General features: G+C 40.5%; 1 protein-coding gene across 1 annotated transcript in view; it reads right to left on the bottom strand.

Annotated features, from left to right (window-relative positions):
- Positions 1-8749: 8749 nt before the first annotated feature.
- mtbp (MDM2 binding protein) overlaps positions 8750-18449 on the bottom strand; it is a 40098-nt gene continuing 30398 nt past the window's right edge. Inside the window, exons 14-24 of the mRNA XM_012922955.3 lie at positions 18346-18449; positions 15949-16042; positions 15697-15855; positions 15115-15210; positions 14749-15012; positions 14479-14636; positions 13146-13258; positions 10800-10913; positions 9414-9479; positions 9281-9336; positions 8750-9096 (exon numbers count right to left, since the gene is read on the bottom strand). The exon at positions 18346-18449 is cut by the window's right edge and continues 40 nt beyond it. Of these exons, the coding sequence (XP_012778409.1) occupies positions 9298-9336; positions 9414-9479; positions 10800-10913; positions 13146-13258; positions 14479-14636; positions 14749-15012; positions 15115-15210; positions 15697-15855; positions 15949-16042; positions 18346-18449 (1207 nt within the window). The 3' untranslated portion in view covers positions 8750-9096; positions 9281-9297. The remainder of the gene's footprint in view (positions 9097-9280; positions 9337-9413; positions 9480-10799; positions 10914-13145; positions 13259-14478; positions 14637-14748; positions 15013-15114; positions 15211-15696; positions 15856-15948; positions 16043-18345) is intronic.

Below are 18449 nucleotides of genomic sequence, written 5' to 3'. Positions count from 1 at the left end.
TAAAATATCTTTTTTCGGGCTAGTTTCCTACTAAAGTTATATCAGAACTGATAACTCAAGGACTCTGGAATCTGGTTACTGATGTGTTTTAAATGAGGCAGTGCAAGAATGGCTGTGAGACAAAAGAACACTTTGTAGGCATTGCAAGAGAAGAAAAACTGGGTCATCTCCTCACCCTCTCCCTATTATTATCTGTAAATAGACAAGAGGAGGATGAGTAACCTTCTCAGCAACATGCACATCCTGTCCACAAACACAGGAAAGCACACCGTCTGTCAGCATCAGACCGATAGAGAGCATGTTGCTGTGACCCTCTCTCTTAAGGAGGGCTCTTCTTCAAGGTCTGCTGCTGCAAAAACATCCGCCTCCATGTAACCTATACACATGCACGCCCTCAACTCATGAAACTATGTACTCCCACCGACTGTACACAACCTTTCACTGTTTTTGGCAGCAAAGGAGAGACAATCCATCTACCCGCCCCCTTTCTCTCCAAGTTCAAATATGATACGCAGTGCAAAGTGCCAGTCTCTGGGAACGTGATGACAAACAAAAAAAGATGTGGGGTGATAAAGGGATGCATGTGAGTGAGACAAAGTAGTGTTTCAGGATGCCACAGCCAAGTGCCCCTGAATGCATGCAAACACACACACACATTGGATGCTCTGTGGTCTCCTCTGTACCATAAACCTGCACAGAAGCACAAGATAAGTGTGTACTTTGCTTTCTTGAGCACTCCAATGGATCCCAAAGGTACAGCACACTGTCACAAAAATAGAACCAACGGGGGTTTGGTGCAGTGATAATCCCGTACACTTCAAACTACACGTAAACATTGTGTTGTGTCATAATATCATTTTATTCCCAGAGGGCTACTTCAGCTGAACCTGTGCTTGTAACAAGATATCCTGTGGACAATCAGGGAACGCGATGATGCACGGGGTGCATGAAAAATCCATGCCAACGACCCAGAGGAGGCATGCCCAGCTCTATTTTGCTCATTTTTCAGTATTATAGTCAAAATGTGTATGTTAACAAGAGGAAGGGGTGCAGGCTCTATAAAAGATGGGGAGGGGGGAGAAACCATTTGAGCTGAGGCACAGCGATAACACACATGTACACATGCAGGCGGAACATTAAAAAGCAAATCATTTAACTCTTTTTGTCATAAAGACAAGACCGAGTGCAGCAATAATGTAATTAAATCATGATGTGTAATGTAAGTGTTTTGTGTTACAGATACAGAGACTTTGGAGCTAGATATTTTCTTCAGGAGATGAATTTAAATAGTTCACGCATTCAGCTGGTGCACGTCAGCCGAATGCGTGAACTATTTGTTAATGGTTTTGCAATATCATTTTTTCCAGGCATAAGCAAATAAAGCTTTTAAAAAAAAAAACATTCATAAAGACTTTTTTCATTTAAAAAAACCCAGCATCGTACTCCAGCAGGACAATACACTTACAAAAAAAAAAAAAGGGGGGGGGGGTTAGAGAACCAAAGCACTGACTCAAAACAAGAGGACACTTTCAGAGGTCTTGTGGAGTCCATGCCCCAGTGGGTCAGGACTTTTTTGTTAAAACAACACATCATTAGGGAGGCGACTTTGATGTTACCGCTTATTGATGTAAACTGATCACAGTGACAGACCAACAGCAGCAACAATCCTATTGAAATTTAACCAGAAAATTCACAGTATAAAAACTACATTAAATATTTATAAATACACTTCTAGCTGTAGAATAATGGAGCCCTCAGCAATTCATAAAGTCAAAGACGTTCATTATTAAATTAAACCTCCTTGACCCTCCTCCCTTTTCTCACAATTTCAGCCTTGTTTTCCTTTTAACATAGTCTGTGGCCTTTATTAATGATGACGATAATCCTGCTGAGATAGAAACTGAAAAACTGAGACATAAAACTTGTTTCATGTTTTTTTTTTTTAAGCTTTGCCTGATAAAAGGTGCCTGATTGGTTTTAGTCTCAGCGAACATCAATCGGACTCTTCTGAAGGCCTCTTTCATTAGACCCATCAGTCAGACACCTACTTCTCATCTTGAATACAGAGTAGGTTTTAGTGATGTTTATCGAATGTCAAATAATTCCTATTCTAAAGAAGACGACTAAGCAAAAGAGATTTCTTTCAGCTTTTTCTTCCAGCTTGCTCCCTTGAGCTTCACCGCAGGAGATCATCTGTTCCATCTAAGCTGATCCTCTGCATATCCTCCTTCACTGCATCCATGAATCTTGCTCTTTCCTATCAGTACTGCACATGTCCAAACCATTTCAACATCTCTTACTTTTCTCAACCTGAGCTGTCGCTCTGATGAACTAATTTTTTTTATCTTATCCATTCTGGTCACTTCCAATGAAAATTGAAATAGCATTATGTCCACAAACCATCATAGCAGGTCCCACTAACACCTTATAAACCTTCCCTTGCACTCTTGCTATTATCCTTCTGTCACAAATCAACTGACACTCATCTTCACCCGCTCCACCCTGCCTGCACTCTCTCCTTCACCTGTCTAGTGGACTGTCTGTAGGAAGAATGATGCCAGTAACTTAAACTTATGTACCCTCACTAACTCTACTCTTTGCATCCTCACTGTCACATGCATGTATTGTGTCTTACTTCTACTGGCTTTCATTCCTCATCTCTCCAGAGCATACCTCCACCTCTCCAGGCTTTCTTTCACCTTCTCCCTACAGGTCATAATGTCATCTACACACATCAGAGTCCACAGAGAATCTTGGCTGACCCCACCAGTCAACCTGTCCATCACCACTACAAATTAGAAGGAGCTCAGAGCCAATCCCAGATGTATTCCCACCACCATCTTGACCCACCTGTTACTCCTACCACTGTCTCCATGCATATACAGTACCACAGTTCCTCTCTTGGCACGTTATCATACGCTTTGTCTAGATCCACAAAGAGTGGATTGCAGCTCTTTCTGACCTTCTCTGTATTCTCCATCAACACTGTGAAAGCAAACATCACACCTGTAGATTTCTCTTAGTATGAAACCGTACTGCTCTATCCTTAACCATACTAACCTACTGCACATCATCTCTAGCTCGATCTCTTTGCATAGTCAATCCATACAAGTTCTTCTCTCCTTCCTTAGTGTCCAGCCTCACATACAACTCACAACAAGCCTTTTCTGTTGCCTTTAGTGCCTCACTTTATTCCTGCCGACTATTTTCAACTCTCAGACTATCCCATTTTTTCTCTGCCAAGCGCATCCTTTAAAAATAGACGTCTTTCAGCAGTCTGTCATTTATAGCATTAAGATGTCAGGTCATGGTCGGTCTACTCCAGTACTGTTTTGGTACAGATTATGTCTGGCTGTGCAGAGTGGACACAATCAAGATTGTAATTTCAGCTAATGGCACCTCACTTTCATCAAGTCTCATAAAACATCTGGTGAAATGCATTTTTAAACTGCTGTTTTTGCCAGGGAAATGAGCACTGTCACACACTGATGCACCCATTTAAAATCAGCCACCTACTTCTACTGACACACAAACACTGTGACTGTCACTGTGGCCTTTTATGGTCTCTTCTTCACTAATTACTGCTCTATAAAATGTACAAGTCAAGTCAGGTGGTTTCTCTTGCGACCCGTTTTCTTTCACATAACAGTTCAGTTACAGGTACAGAGAATCATTCCTCATTTGAGTGATTTTCATGCAGGTCAAACAAATCCTTATGTGGCAGTGTAGAAGTTTATAAAGTCTACCAGCTCCTGTGCAACAGCACACTCGAAGCAGGACTCCAAAATTGGCAGCCATATTGATGTGCATCCAGTCATTTATTTGTGCCATTATTTTTGAAGCATCATCTAAAACAACTACAGAGTTACCAGCCAAACCTGATTAAAAGAAAAAATAGAACTCGCCCATAAATTTCAGTTTTCTGATTTTCTTAATGTCATCTCTCTTTCTTTTAATATCTCAGGTTTTTTAGCTGAGCCAAGAGGGTATTTGATGGAAAATGACGTGTCAAAAACATTGTAAAGGAACTCACTCTTTCACCCTCCTAGCATTCAACAACCATGAAGCAACAGCTCAGTTTTTCTGGCTATGTGGTTTGGATATGCAGACCAAAACTTTAAATCATCTCCTATAAACCAAACGTCCATGCCAACGTAATCCTACCCAGAAACAAGACCACAGATCCAGTGCACTGTGTGTCATTTACAGTCACATTTAAGTGCAAAGTACTTCATAGTATTTCAACATTTACTGGTTTCACATGATTTAAGATAAGATAAGATAAGATAAGATAAGATAAGATAAGATAAGATAACCTTTATTAGTCCCACACGTGGGAAATTTGTTTTGTCACAGCAGGAAGTGGACAGTGCAAAAGTTATGAGGCAAAAATTAGAATACAATAAGAATAAATACAGTACACAACTGTACAGAATAGAATAAAATAAAATACTATATACAGTAGAATAAAATAAAATAAATATACAATAAGATAAAAATAGAATACAAATACAAATACTATATACAACTGAGTAAAAATACAACGATGACAGAAAGGATTATTGCACTTAGTATTATTGCATATGTATGGATGTGTGTGCTTGATCAGTTAAAGTCTTTATTATGGAGTCTGACAGCAGTGGGGAGGAAAGACCTGCGAAATCTCTCCGTCCCACACCGTGGGTGCCGCAGTCTCCCACTGAAGGAGCTGCTCAGTGCTGTCACAGTCTGCTGCATGGGGTGGGAGATGTTGTCCATCAGGGATGACAGCTTAGCCGCCGTTCTCCTGTCACTCACCACCTCCACTGGGTCCAGAGGGCATCCTAGAACAGAGCTGGCCCTTCGGATCACCCTGTTCAGTCTCTTCCTGTCCCCAGCAGAGATGCTGCCGCCCCAGCAGACCACACCATAAAAGATAGCAGAAGCCACAACAGAGTCATAGAATTTCTTCAGGAGTGGGCCCTCCACTCCAAACGACCTGAGTCTCCGCAGCAGGTACAGCCTGCTCTGCCCTTTCCTGTAGAGGGCGTCTGAGTTATGAGTCCAGTCCAGTCTATTGTTCAGATGAACACCAAGGTACCTGTAGCTGTCCACAGCCTCAATGTCCATACCTTGGATGTTCAGTGGTTGCAGTGGAGAATGCTTGTGCCTGCGGAAGTCTACCACCAGTTCCTTGGTTTTACTGGCGTTGATCTGGAGGTAGTTCAGCTGGCACCAGTCCACAAAGTCTTGGGTCAGACCTCTGTACTCCTTGTCGTCCCCATCAGTGATGAGGCCGACTATTGCAGAGTCATCAGAGAACTTCTGCAGGAAGCACTGGGTGGAATTGTGGGAGAAGTCTGCAGTGTAGATGGTGAAGAGGAACGGAGCCAGAACCGTTCCCTGTGGGGCCCCCGTACTGCAGACGACCCTGTCCGACACACAGCCCTGAGTCCTCACATACTGTGGTCGGTCGGTGAGGTAGTCCAGGATCCAGGTAGTGAGGTGATGGTCCACTCCAGAGTTCACCAGCTTGTCCTTTAGAACCGAAGACGGTAAGTAGTAACCAAGTGCACTTCATTGGTCATCAGCAGGTGGGAACACTTTTGTAAAGGCAGACGTTTTGGCCATTTGCTGTTCTGGAGCATGTTTGTGTTAACACAATGCCACAGTCTTCCCAGGAGTGGCCATCCAAGCAAATTCACTCCAAGATCAAACAATTTAATGCTCAGAGAAACAGCAAAAAGCTCAAGAGCCACTCAAACTCTATAGGTCAGCGGTCTCCAACCTTTTTTGCGCCACGGACTGGTTTATGCCCGACAATATTTTCACGGACCGGCCTTTAAGGTGTCACGGATAAATACGACAAAATAAAACTAGTACCGGTACCGAAAAAAAGAAGATTTATTCATAACACACGTGAAAAGACCCAGGGAAACCGAGTAAACGATAAAAACGATAACAAAATAACGCTAAAAACTGATTAAAAACCCTGAAAACCATACATTTCACACCTGAGCCTCAACTCTCGCGGCCCGGTACCAAACGACTCACGGACCGGTACCGGTCCGAGGCCCGGGGGTTGGGTACCGCTGCTCTAGAGGCCTCTGTTAGCATGGTAAATGTTAAAGTTCATGATGCCACAATTAGTGAAAGGCTGAACAAGTACGATTTGTTTGGAAGGGTTGCCAGAAGAAAGTGTTTGCTCTCTAAACAGAACAATGGAGCACAGCTTGTGTTTGCAGAGTTGCATCTAACCACAAGACTTTTGGAAAAATGTCCTCGCAACAGACATGACCAAAAGGGAGATGTCCAGCCATAATGCACAGCACATATGGTAAAAAATAAATAACATATCATACCAACTGTCAGCATGGTGGTGGAGGGGTGATGGCTTGGGCTTGCTTTGCAGCCACAGGACCTGGGCACCTTGCAGTCATTATAATATTGAAGAGTTCATGCCAGACCATTCAATGATTCATTCAATGATTCATTCAATGATGCGAAAGACAAAAGCAAGAATGAATCAAGTTGTTGCAATGGCCAGTCAAAGTCCAGACATCAACCTGACTGAAATGCTGCGGCGTGACCTTCAGCGAGCTGCGCATAAACAAATGCTTGCAATCTTCAATGAACTGTGAGGGATAAAAATTATTTCCTGTACGAGTTTATCAAGTTATTGCTGATAAAGGTGGGTCTACAAGCTACTGAGTCACTGGAAAAAACATTTTTCACAGCAAGCTATGGTCACTTACACATTCATCACGGGATATTTTTTCATTTAAAAAAGCAAGGGAAGGTAAAGATTATGATTAATAATGATTATGTTGTTGAAAAGATGGATTATCATAGACTTGCCTATTAGGAAATTGGTGTAGGATGTTGGGTCAGATTTATCTCATAATCTGCAACATTTCACTCGCACATTAACAGTGGAGGGCCGAAATAATTTATACTGCAGGTTATTTTAATATTACACCATTTAGAAGCAAGCAGACCTCTCATCCCTCTTTTTTTTTTTAATAAATCTGCTTCAGCCTATTTTTTCACATCTTTCTTCTTTACTTTCATTTTGAAGTTCCTGGAACAAGAACATCCCATGGCCATTAAAAACATTTATTTTATATGTTGCAACAACAGATGGCCAACTCATTTAATCTTTGCTGCACTCATTTAATGTTCCCACAGAACAAGCCTGTAAATCATTTATAGTCCCAAAATCAAAACCAAGACCACAGCATTACATTAGATTTTGTAGATATAATATCTGGCAGTGGAGTTTTTGCTTCAGAGAAATTCAGTTTTGTTTCTGTCCTCTTTGAAAAATATCTGACATCATCTTGTGGCATAAATATGTACAAGAGAACAAGTTTTGGTCTTCATACTGGGAGTTTGAGCTAAGCTTCCCTTATCACTTAATCCCAAGGACTAACGATAAGAGTCAGTATTTAGTGCCTCGTTCTCTGCTCAGCTACAAAGTATTTTCCTTTTCTGGTCATTTTTCCTCCACACAGCTTGTGTGACGCAAATGTAGGAGGGATGGCGTAAACTGTTATCTTTTTTTTCTTGATTCATGCACAACTAGTACATGTAGATAATACAAATCTAGTTGATACTCGTAGTACTCATACATACTGATGGTCCCACACTCATTCTGTTCCCACAAACACATATCTATGCACAGCATACCTCACTGATGCACTGGTGTTGATAGGGTACCAGGTGGTGCTGAAATAAGTGCTACTTGACTACATTTTTCTGCTGAATTATGGCAATGATTGCATTGTCTCAGGCTCGCCACTGTTTCTCACAGTACTGCCTGTTTAATAATTTTCAACCAGTCTTCCAGGCAGTGGACTGTGGGTCAGTTAAAACGGGAAAAATGAAAAAGAAATCTTTAAAGGACTGCAAATAACTCATAGAACCACCTCCAGCAGCAATAGCTTGAAGTAATCACTTTCTGTATGAGTTTATTGTACAGAAAGTGATTTTTCAGATAACTGTGGAAGAATTTTGAACAAAATTATCTTCTTTATATCGATAATTTAGTTCATTGAGGTTTGGATCATTGCGACACCTTGATTTTTCTCTTTCAGCCATTCTGTTATAACATTGTCCTGTTGCATGACCCCACCTGATATCGTGGTTGACTCAATAACTGCAAAGTGCTCAGGTCCTTTGGCTCCAAAACTAGCCCAAATCATGAGGATTTGGTACTGATATGCTATTTGCTTTTCACCAGAGTGCCTCTGAGTCCAAACAACTTGATCAAATTATTTCTGTAACAGTACATGAGCCTTCCACACCATATTTGGCCTAGCTGGAGTCTGCTTCTCGTGCACAGTAATAAAACAGTGTATAGTCATCTTGTTCCACCAGATAAAGTAATACCCAGACAAAAATCATCACAGAAAAAGTTGTTTTGCATGTTAATTTGGGAATCAGAAACCTGCGGTCAGCTTCTCTTTGGGGGGAAAAAAAGTAATTGTGGTACCAGTTGTGAAAAGCTGGCTGTGAGTAGTTTTCTTTATAAGGATGGTGAAATTATAGCAGTATGTTCCTGATGTGTTTGAAATCAAACCAAACTACGACAAGCTGGACCGTCAGTTATAATTAGCAAAGCATATTTTGCTGCACTGCTGTTGGCTTTGTTTTCATCGTCTGCACAACAGCTACCATCCAGAATGGGACATCATCATCATCATCATCTGTTTTTGGAAGACAACACCAACTGCAAAGCTTATTGTATAGTTTTCACACAGACACAGTGTCTTTCCTGGGGGTTAAAGTGCTCCCACATGCATTTATTGTGATAAACAGGAAAATACAAAACAAAAACATCTGTACATTCATAAAGGCAAATTAACAACCTAACAACGACAGTAATTTAGAATAAAATAAGTAGTGGGGGTTAGAAAACTGCTACAGAGAAAAGACATCTTCATCCTGAAGCCAGCATCCAAAGCCCTTGGGGCTTCTCGGCAGGAGGAGCAGAGTGTATGTAGATATGAGTGTTTTTCTGTTCTTGGCTCTGGAGCAGCAGGAGTATATGAGGGTGGATGAGCACAAAACCAGGCACAAACAAAAGCTTAAAACGACAGGCTGCTATAGGGGATCCTGAAAAATGAAGGAAAACCAAATTAAATAAAGGATTAAGTTGATTAAAACAGACTTAATGTAACAATTAGAGAACCAATTTGGAAAGGCTTAGAAAGTCCAAATGTTGTCATGAATGTTTAAAAAAACAAAAACAAAGACACCACAGAAAATTGACGTTTTGAGCCAAATTCCTCTAACCAACCTGATTTGTTATCATCTTTATTGTTTTGAGGTCTTCTCCAATACCCAATCAATGACCTGCAACAGAAAAATGTGATTATAAATGTGTGACTTGAAAAACTAAACCAGAGAGACGCTAATGTTTGTAGCATTACCTGCTTAACATTGCTGCTTGCTGCCTTCCTCATCTCATCATGCAGACCCCGAGATGTCTTCAGATCCTGGGAACAAGCATCAACAAAGCTCAGTATCAGATCATTTCCAGCTGGTGGATTAAAAGCTGTATTTTTCTGAGTTCATAATACCATTAATTTTGATAGGATCTCCAACACCACTGGCTGAAATGTAGCCTCAAACCATGACAGAGCTTTCTCTGTGCTGTAAACACTCACTTTTGGATCTCTCTCCTGACCTCCTCTGTACATATTTGTAGATGAATTGACCCAAAATGTCTAGTTTGGATTCTTCACTCCGTTGCCACTGATTTTCAGTCCTGTTCTTGTGTGATTTGGAATACCTCAGCCTTTTCTCCCTTTGTTATGAATGGCTTTCTCGACAGGCAGCCTTCCACTGAGACCATTTCTGATGAGGCTTCAGTGAACAGTAGATGGATCAACTGAAGGGCCAGATGCATCTGTTAGGTCTTTTCTGGATTCGTTTCTTGTTTCTTAATGAGATGTCTTGGAGAACCTGTTTTAGGTCTCTTCTTTTGTACTCCACTTGCTAAGTTTCCTCAGGTTTTTTAAAGGACAGTAAGACATGTTGAGATATGCCATATTTTCAGCCAATTGCTCTTTAGGAATCAGCTTGTTAGTGCAAAAATAATATTTTATGCCTGTCAAACTGTGCTCTCTTTGGCATTTTGCTCTTTTTTTAGATTCAAGTAAAGAAATGGGAACACATTACGTGTTTGTGACAGGCTGCTAGTAACAAAGTATTTAAAAATACAATTTAAAATTGATTCTTTGTCAAGTTTTCTGTTATATGTAGACAACACTTGTTCATCCATCAAGTCAGGGGATTTTCTTTGACGCTTGAATGATTCATAGGTCAGTGTGAAGTGGCTTAACAAACAAAAAACATTCCTCTGAAAATCATCAGAAAGCACTGGACTGAAAGTGAGTGAAAAAGCAGCCAAATGGCGAAAGAAAACCTTTGAAAGCCTGGAGAATTATTGCTTTAAGAAAAACTGGCAGCTCGAGACTTTTACACAGCACTGTAAACTTAGGTTCCCTGTAGTGTCTTAGAAAAAGGCAGAAAATCTTGAAATTAACATCGATTTATAGCTATTTAAGTAAAGGATCTGAGTACACTGTGAAACAAAACCAGATGATTAAGAAACACAAGGAAGCACAAAGAAATTAAAAAGTGAGTAGTGGGAAAAAAGGCTTTTTTTAAAGGTTCCAGTTGCTGGCATAGTAAGAAGGATACAGAAGGATACAAAACAAAACACAAGTCCTGGAATCATAGAGTAATACAAATAATGAAAGTGTCAAACAAAAGCACAACACTGACTCTGAGAGGGCAGTAAAAAGACAAACCTTGAGATAAAATTTCGAGATATCAAACAGTCTTTTGCTGCAAGCCTCAAAGCAATCATGCTCAGCAGTGATCCCATGGTGTTTGAGTGTTTTAGCTACTACCTCCTGCAACATCTGAGGACACAGACAGACAAGATAGACACACTTTTGTATTAGTACAAGCAAAAACATTAAATCTAGTTCTGTTTATTCCCTAACCACCTAACGCAAGCCTGGTTCAGAGAAACTAAATTTAGCACAGCTCCCTTTTTAGAAAACCGAGGGATGTCAAAATGTCTCGACTTTGGGGGACGTCCTTACATGAAAACGCACGATTTTACATTCGCAGCATGGAGGAGCAAACATACAAATATTTCACCGCTAATTGCGACAGGATGAAGAAAAAAAAATGAAACAAACAGATCCTGCCTTTAATCTTGTCACAACAACTGTTCTGAGTAAACACCATAAATTATTGTGAGAAATCATTGGTACCATTCAGTCTCACGAGAGGAGTAGAAAGACAGCTTTTAATCTCTGTCCTGAATAAACTGCTATCATTATTTTTCAATAGGACCAACTGTTCTTTCCTATGCTTGGGTTTGGATGATAAGTGTGTTTGCATAGTAATCAGAATTAGAACAAGTCAAGGTCAGATTGCTTGCTGTAGGTGGAACAAACTAAACTGGGAAGAGGTAGGTGTGCGTGTTCAATTGTATATGTGCATGTGTCCATTAATGTGTTATGGTGTCTGCATGCTGCACATAGAAGTAAAAGATGAGAGAGAAAAATGTGTCTGTGTGTGTGTGTGTGAAAATGTAGGCAGCAGGTGATACGATAACAGTATTGTTGTTAAAGTGGTTCTGCCGCAACATTGTGATGCAGCCCACACATTCACAATGATTGCATGGAAAATATTACACATTTATCTCGGCTAGAGCTGCTGCACAGTTCTCCTCTGTAGTAGAAAAACTCTCCCAGTTTGTCGTGTGTTTATCTATCACCATCTGTGTAGGCCAGGTGGCAATTAGGCGAATTGCATATTTACTTAAGATTTTTGTACAAGTAAAAAAAAATGGGTTTATTGCTAAATGAGTCGATATTACAGGAAAATTGCGGCTTATTAAGGTAAGCTCTGCTCATTAAAACTTGGCAGCAGACTTGACCCTGACCCACTGGTGTCAAGACAACCATCTCACCCTCAACGTCGCAAAGACAAAGGAGTTGATAGTGGACTTCCGGAGGTGCAGAGAAGTACACACCCCCATCACCATCAACGGCGCTGCTGTGGAGAGAGTGAGCAGCTTCCGGTTCCTTGGCGTACACCTGGCTGAGGATCTTACGTGGTCAGTACACACAAACAAAACAGTGAAGAAGGCCCAGCAGCGCCTCTTCTTTCTCAGGAGACTGAAAAGATTCGGCATGAGCCCCCGCATCCTCAGGACCTTCTATCACTGTGCCATTGAGAGCATCCTCACTGGATGCATCACCACCTGGTATGGCAACAGCACCGCCTACAACTGCAAAGCTCTCCAGCGAGTAGTGCGGTGCTCTGAACGGATAATTGGAGGTGAGCTTCCCTCCCTCCAAGACATCTACAGGAAGCGGTGCCTGAGGAAAGCGGGGAGGATCATCAAGGACTCCAGTCACCCCAGCCATAAACTGTTCAGACTGCTTCCATCAGGAAGGAGGTTCTGCAGCATCCGGTCCCGTACCAGCAGACTGAGAGACAGCTTTTTCCATCAGGCCATCAGACTGCTGAACACGTCATAGACACCTCAGCTTCACTACTGGAACTTTAACATTATGCACTCCATACTGTATATAAATGCCACTTGTTTTGCACATATTCAACTGTATATTTTATTATTATTATTATTATTATTATTTTATTTTATTTTTTTACTATTTAATTTGTAAAAATGTGTATACACACACACACACACACACACACACACACACACACGTAGGAAAATATTTAGTATACACATCCAGAAATGCATACACTATTATATATTGTACATATATTTATTAGTTTCAGGTTGGCCATTCTTGTATTTTGCTCGTTTGTGTTGTTGTGTTTGCACATCTCTGTTGCTTGTGGGGCTCGCACACAAGAATTTCACTCGCATGTGCTGTGCCAGTGTGCCTGCACATGTGATGTGACAATAAAAAGTGATTTGATTTGATTTGATTTGAAATGCACAAACAAGTCTATGGTTACATTTTCTGTCTGGGTTACATCATTTTTTTGTCATCATTATTAGCACAAATGCTTTAAGAAATATTCTGTTTAAAAAAATGTAAAAGTAAATATATATTTTATTGTTTTATAAGAATAAAAATAAGATGCACAAATCCTCTCACCCTGTTATGTTTCTGGGAGCGTGACTCTTTGGCAAGTTTGTCCTCGCTGTGTCCTTGATGCGTCTTCTGCTGTTGACATTTAGGTCTGTCAACACAAGCGAGAGTCGCCAAGCCTGAAAAGAAGTGCAAATAAGAGAAATTATTAAACAATAAGGCACTAAAGTCAACACAGTAAAAGTCATATAGTGAAAATAAAATAGAGGAAATAAGTCAATAACAAAGAACAACAGGTATAGGAACCTGTTGAACCAATATAGTTAACTTAAACTATATGTTAAAAAATTTATTTAATTAACTGCAAAGAAAATTTGACTTGTGAAAAAAAATTAAAATTAATAAGCGATTTTGTGAACCTAAAGAAAATAAAAATATACAGGAAATATCCTTAGTTTTGGTATCTCTTAGTTTACTAAAACTTTTATTACAGCTTACCTGATGAGGCATTGATGGATGTGTTTATTAAAACCTTGGACGTCTACAACACTGTGAGTCAACTGCTTTCAAGAACCTCTGTTTTTATTGTATCACCTGTACTGATGTTCCTATATTTGGTCTCTGACGTATGCCCTTCGCATACTAATAAAACATAATAACTTAAATAATAATTACAAAAACTAAAATTAACACAAACTATCAAAAACTACACTAAAACTTAACATTTTCGAACAATAAAATCAAATGAAATAAAAACAAAACCAATTAGAAAATACAAAACTATAAAGTGAATGAAAGAAACAAGTATGCACATAGATAATAAAGATGAAGTGCTACCATACAGCACAGTAAATAAACTGATTCTATTAATTCTATTAATTTGCTAGAGCCCTACCACATTAACCCACCTTTACAGCTATGTATAATTCCCACAATAACATTATCCAACAGTAACCAAAGCACAGGTTAGAAAAAAGTTTAAACAGCCATGTAAGTTTGCTGGGCCAATAAGTCTTAGATAACATTAGATCTAAAAAGTTAAGATCTTTTACAGGTGTGGTCACTTTTAGCCGGATCTTCTTTCCATGAGCAAGAACAACACTGCTAATATAACACTGGTACTTATATAACACAAAGTGTTTTCTTGTTAGTCTCCTTCATACAAGTGCTTTTTTCCTATGGCTAAGCATATTTAAACGCATATTCCATCAGGGGCAACTCAGGGTTCAGGATCTTGGCCAAGAACACTGGGAAAAGCACGCAGGTTGGAGAAGCCAGAGATCAAACCACCGACCTTCCGATTAGTAGGCGACACTGAATGTTAATTTAACCGACTCATCTGATCCTAACACAGTCCCAAGTGTTCCCTCCCATGCGAGAGTCACTTTTTTCGCTTTACCTGATGTCGGTCTTGTGGCTGAAGAGGAGGAACTGTTTACAGAGGAGGTGGACTGCGACCTGCTTGGTTGTCGTCGTAGAGACCTAATGGCAGGATGTGTCCCGCTGCTGCTGCTACTCTGAGAACAGAGGGAGTCACTGCTCTCGGACTTTGCCAGCCTGGATCAATCAGACAGATGGATAAAAACTCTTTAAAGCTCCTCGCCATCCATCCTTAATTTTATAATATCACCACGTAGCTGCAAACCAGGAGGGACATATATCATCATACCTCTTGTGAGGATAGCCTCCAACAATGTCTGCTTCCCAGGACCTGCGCTTGAGTCGTGCTACATCATTGTTCTGCAGAGTCTCGCCATCAGGCACGCTTCCTGGTTCTGACATCACAGCTGGTGAGGGAGCGGGGCTGAGGGCAAAGGGGAGGGCGCACGGTTCCTTGGAGCAGGTGGTTTGGGTCTCATACCGAATCAGACGAGATTGGAGCCGTACAAAGGCCTGGTCTCGATCTAAAGACCGCTGGTTATCCAGACAGAACCTACACGAAGAAAAAAATTATTTATAAAAAGTAAATCTCATAAAAAGAAGCGTTCACAGTTTTAAAATAGCTGAACAGTCAATATACTTTAGAGAAACTTACTCTATGCCGTGATAATGGGAGGCTGAGGCTTTGCTGAAAGGCAGTTTGCTGACTCTCCTGGGAGAAAGGTCTTGTGACAACTGGAAGGCATTGTTACTGGAAAAAAAAGCAAAGAGCATGAATGCGAGTCATAGTCAGAAAGACAAAAAGAGAGATAAACTGTTATTTGTCTTGCTTCTCAATTTAATATCGTCTTCATTAAACCACATGAACAAGTCTGCCTCTCTACACACAGAGTTTGGTCTGACAGCCTTTATTAACACTAACTCCTTACTGCTCCAGTATTTTTTAACTCAGCTCAATAATCTTCCTCCAAGGGTTGTAAGCTCACTGTAGAAGGTTAATGATTATAATCAAATCCTAATTATGGCTTCGTTTAGTGTGTGTCATGTAGATCCATCCCAGGAATAAATACATATAACTGGAGCAGATGCCAGGCTACAGTGCGTGTATGTGTTTCAGCTGTAAATCTGAAAATCTGCCAAAGAAACAAAAACTATAGTGTGTTCATATTTATGAATTTAACAGCTTAGTGCAGTGAAACTGGTGAGGTGCTATTTGAAATCTGAAAAATGATCCCACCCTCTGTTAATGGCCAGCGGCTGTAGCTCCCCCGCAGGCAGACCATCAGACGTGAAGTGTTTCAGAAGTTCTTTGGCATCAAGTAAAGTAGAAGAGCCTCTCTGGCCATCTTTAGGACCCAGCAGACTGTCACTAGAGCCTGGACCTAACAGACCAAATCTAAGGCACAGTCAACAGAACATAATAAAATGAGAAGATCAGACATTTTAACAGTTCAGAGTGAGCCATATACGGAGATCCCATCCCTTATACCTTCTCTTCTGGCGTCTCTTCTGCAAGTTTTCCACATTGTGCAGGACACTTCTCTCAGGCCAGTCAGACGGCAGCTGAGAAATGATCTGAAAACCTAAAACGAACACAACAAGCCATCCTGTTTACATCAATTCAATTGAAAACATCCATCATTAGGGAGGCGTTTTAAGATTATTTTTAAGAGTGGTTTTATGGCACACAATAATGGACACAAAGGTACACGCTTCTCCTACTTTACCAGCAAGATTTGAATAGAGGTCAGCTGCTAGACTTGGAATCAGATGCTATAGAAGTGTTTGTCTCTGCTCAACCCAGAAGTGAGAGCACACAGTAGTAAGAAGCAGGCGTTATCCATCACTTTCAAATGTTGATGAATGAGCATTCACTGCTCTTAATAGAGAATAAAGTTGGCGTTGCAGGAAAAAACAAATCAGTAACATTACACAGGCGTTTATACACTCACCAGCCACTTTATCAGGTATTAGGATGCTAGAATGGGGTTGGACTCCCTTTTGCTTTCAGAAATGCTTTAATTCTTCCTGGCATAGATTCAACAAGGTGCTGGAAACATTCCTCACAGACCAGACAGTTACTGCAAGTTTATCAGCTACACATACATGATGCAAATGTTTGTGTTGGAAAATCCGAGCATGTCAGCGATTCAGAAATACTCAGACCAGCCTATCGGACACCAACTAATACCGCTTTCAAAGTCACTTAAATCACCTTTCCCCCTCATTCTGATGCTCAGTTTAAACGTCATCAGTTTATCTTGACCTGTATGTTTTGCTTAGTGCATGACTGCAGTGAATTGCTGCCACTGATTAGATGTTTGCATTAACCTAATAAAGGGTATATTAGATGAACTAACTACATAACATAAGCGTTCTCCAAAATCATCAGCTTTTACAACATTAATAATTAAACCTACAGTGCCCTTTGTCACTAAATACACAATGGACTGGATATGATAAGTAAACTTTCATTTGATGCTAGTTAACACACTAAACTCTTGGCAGTCGGGTCTCGGAACAGATCAGTTCTGAGGATCCAAAATAAAAGCAGCTCAGCTTTTTTCTGTGCGGACAGGACTGCATGTTATATCAAGACGGACAGAAATGTGATACATGTGGATACAGCAGGTTCTCTGACGAGATACGGGTGTTTCATGCAAAGTGATAGCCTAAGTGTGTTGTATGTATAAACCTAAGCCTTCTGGTAGCACTTTGACAACCCACACAAAGTCATTCACTCCTTTAGGCGATGTAGACACACAAACAGAGCAGACGTATCTAATGGATTGAAGGAAAGGACATTCCTATCCCCAAAAAATAAGGATCACAAGCAAAACAGAGTGAATTGCACTTAAGACTGTCTACACCACCACCATATCATCTCTTGTGATTCTGAACCTTCCTGGTTCCACTTAACAAAATTCAAGATTATGTCTGTGCAATGCCCAGGACCACTAAAGCAGGGGTGGGGGAACTCCTCAAGGGCCGGTGTCCAGGTTTTAAATGTGTCCTTGATCCAACACAGCTGATTTAAATGGCTAAATTACATCGTTAGCGTGTCTTGAAGTTCTCCAGAGGCCTGGTAATGAGCTAATCATTTGATTCAGGTGTGTTGAGCCAGGTGATATCTAAAACCTGCAGGACACAGTCCTTGAGGCCTTGAGTTCCCCAACCCGCACTAAAGTGAAATATATGGTAAAATATCAAATTCAGAAAATACACTTTAATATGAAGGCCATGCTGTTTTAATGAAGTAGTGGCAGTTCTGCTGCAAAGATGGTCTTCTATTGATGTTTAGCCTAATGAGTTAATATACAATTATGGATAAATATAAAATCTAATAATAAAAAGATGCTGTGCAGAGACAGTAAACATAATTCCAAAATAATATTGCCACACTTATGACCTAAAAACTGCTTCACATGTGGCTCTATTAGCCCCACAGCTATATATTTAAAACCAGCGCTGTGCGCACGTAGCTGTAGCTGCAAGCTAGAATTTGCTTTATTGCTAACACTTTATTTGCAAATTATCAGCTTGTGTTATTTCCGAGAAATGTCGTCTTATAAAAGCACATGTAGTGAATATTGATGATCTCAGAGGAACAGTTCGTGCCATTATAGTAAATGTTTGAACCAGCATCAGTGTTGTTCCTTCTACGAGTTTTAACACCGGCTCAGCAAACTCGAGCTATATTCATCACTGAAGCTGGATTCAAACAGAGAATTTCACATGAGGGGATGGTGTAGAAGAAGTGGCATGTGCATTGTACTGTATGTGTTTAATTGTGCGCATATAAGAAAACTTGACCAGCACACTATAGCTGTGCAAAGAGTGGAAAAAACCCCCAAACACAATATTGTCTTGTTTTCTTAGTACATACCTGAGCTTTTTGAGGGCTGATTGTCTGTCAGACAGGCAGCAGCAGTGGGCAGAGTGGAGTCAGCCTTCTTCAGATAATTCTCCCTGGCCAGATTCAGAATGACC

The sequence above is a fragment of the Maylandia zebra genome, linkage group LG11 (genome assembly GCF_041146795.1).
Source record: "Maylandia zebra isolate NMK-2024a linkage group LG11, Mzebra_GT3a, whole genome shotgun sequence".
In the NCBI taxonomy this organism is placed as follows: domain Eukaryota; kingdom Metazoa; phylum Chordata; class Actinopteri; order Cichliformes; family Cichlidae; genus Maylandia; species Maylandia zebra.
The sequence above is the reverse complement of the archived record's forward strand: the minus strand, read 5'-3'. Positions and strand labels throughout refer to the sequence as shown.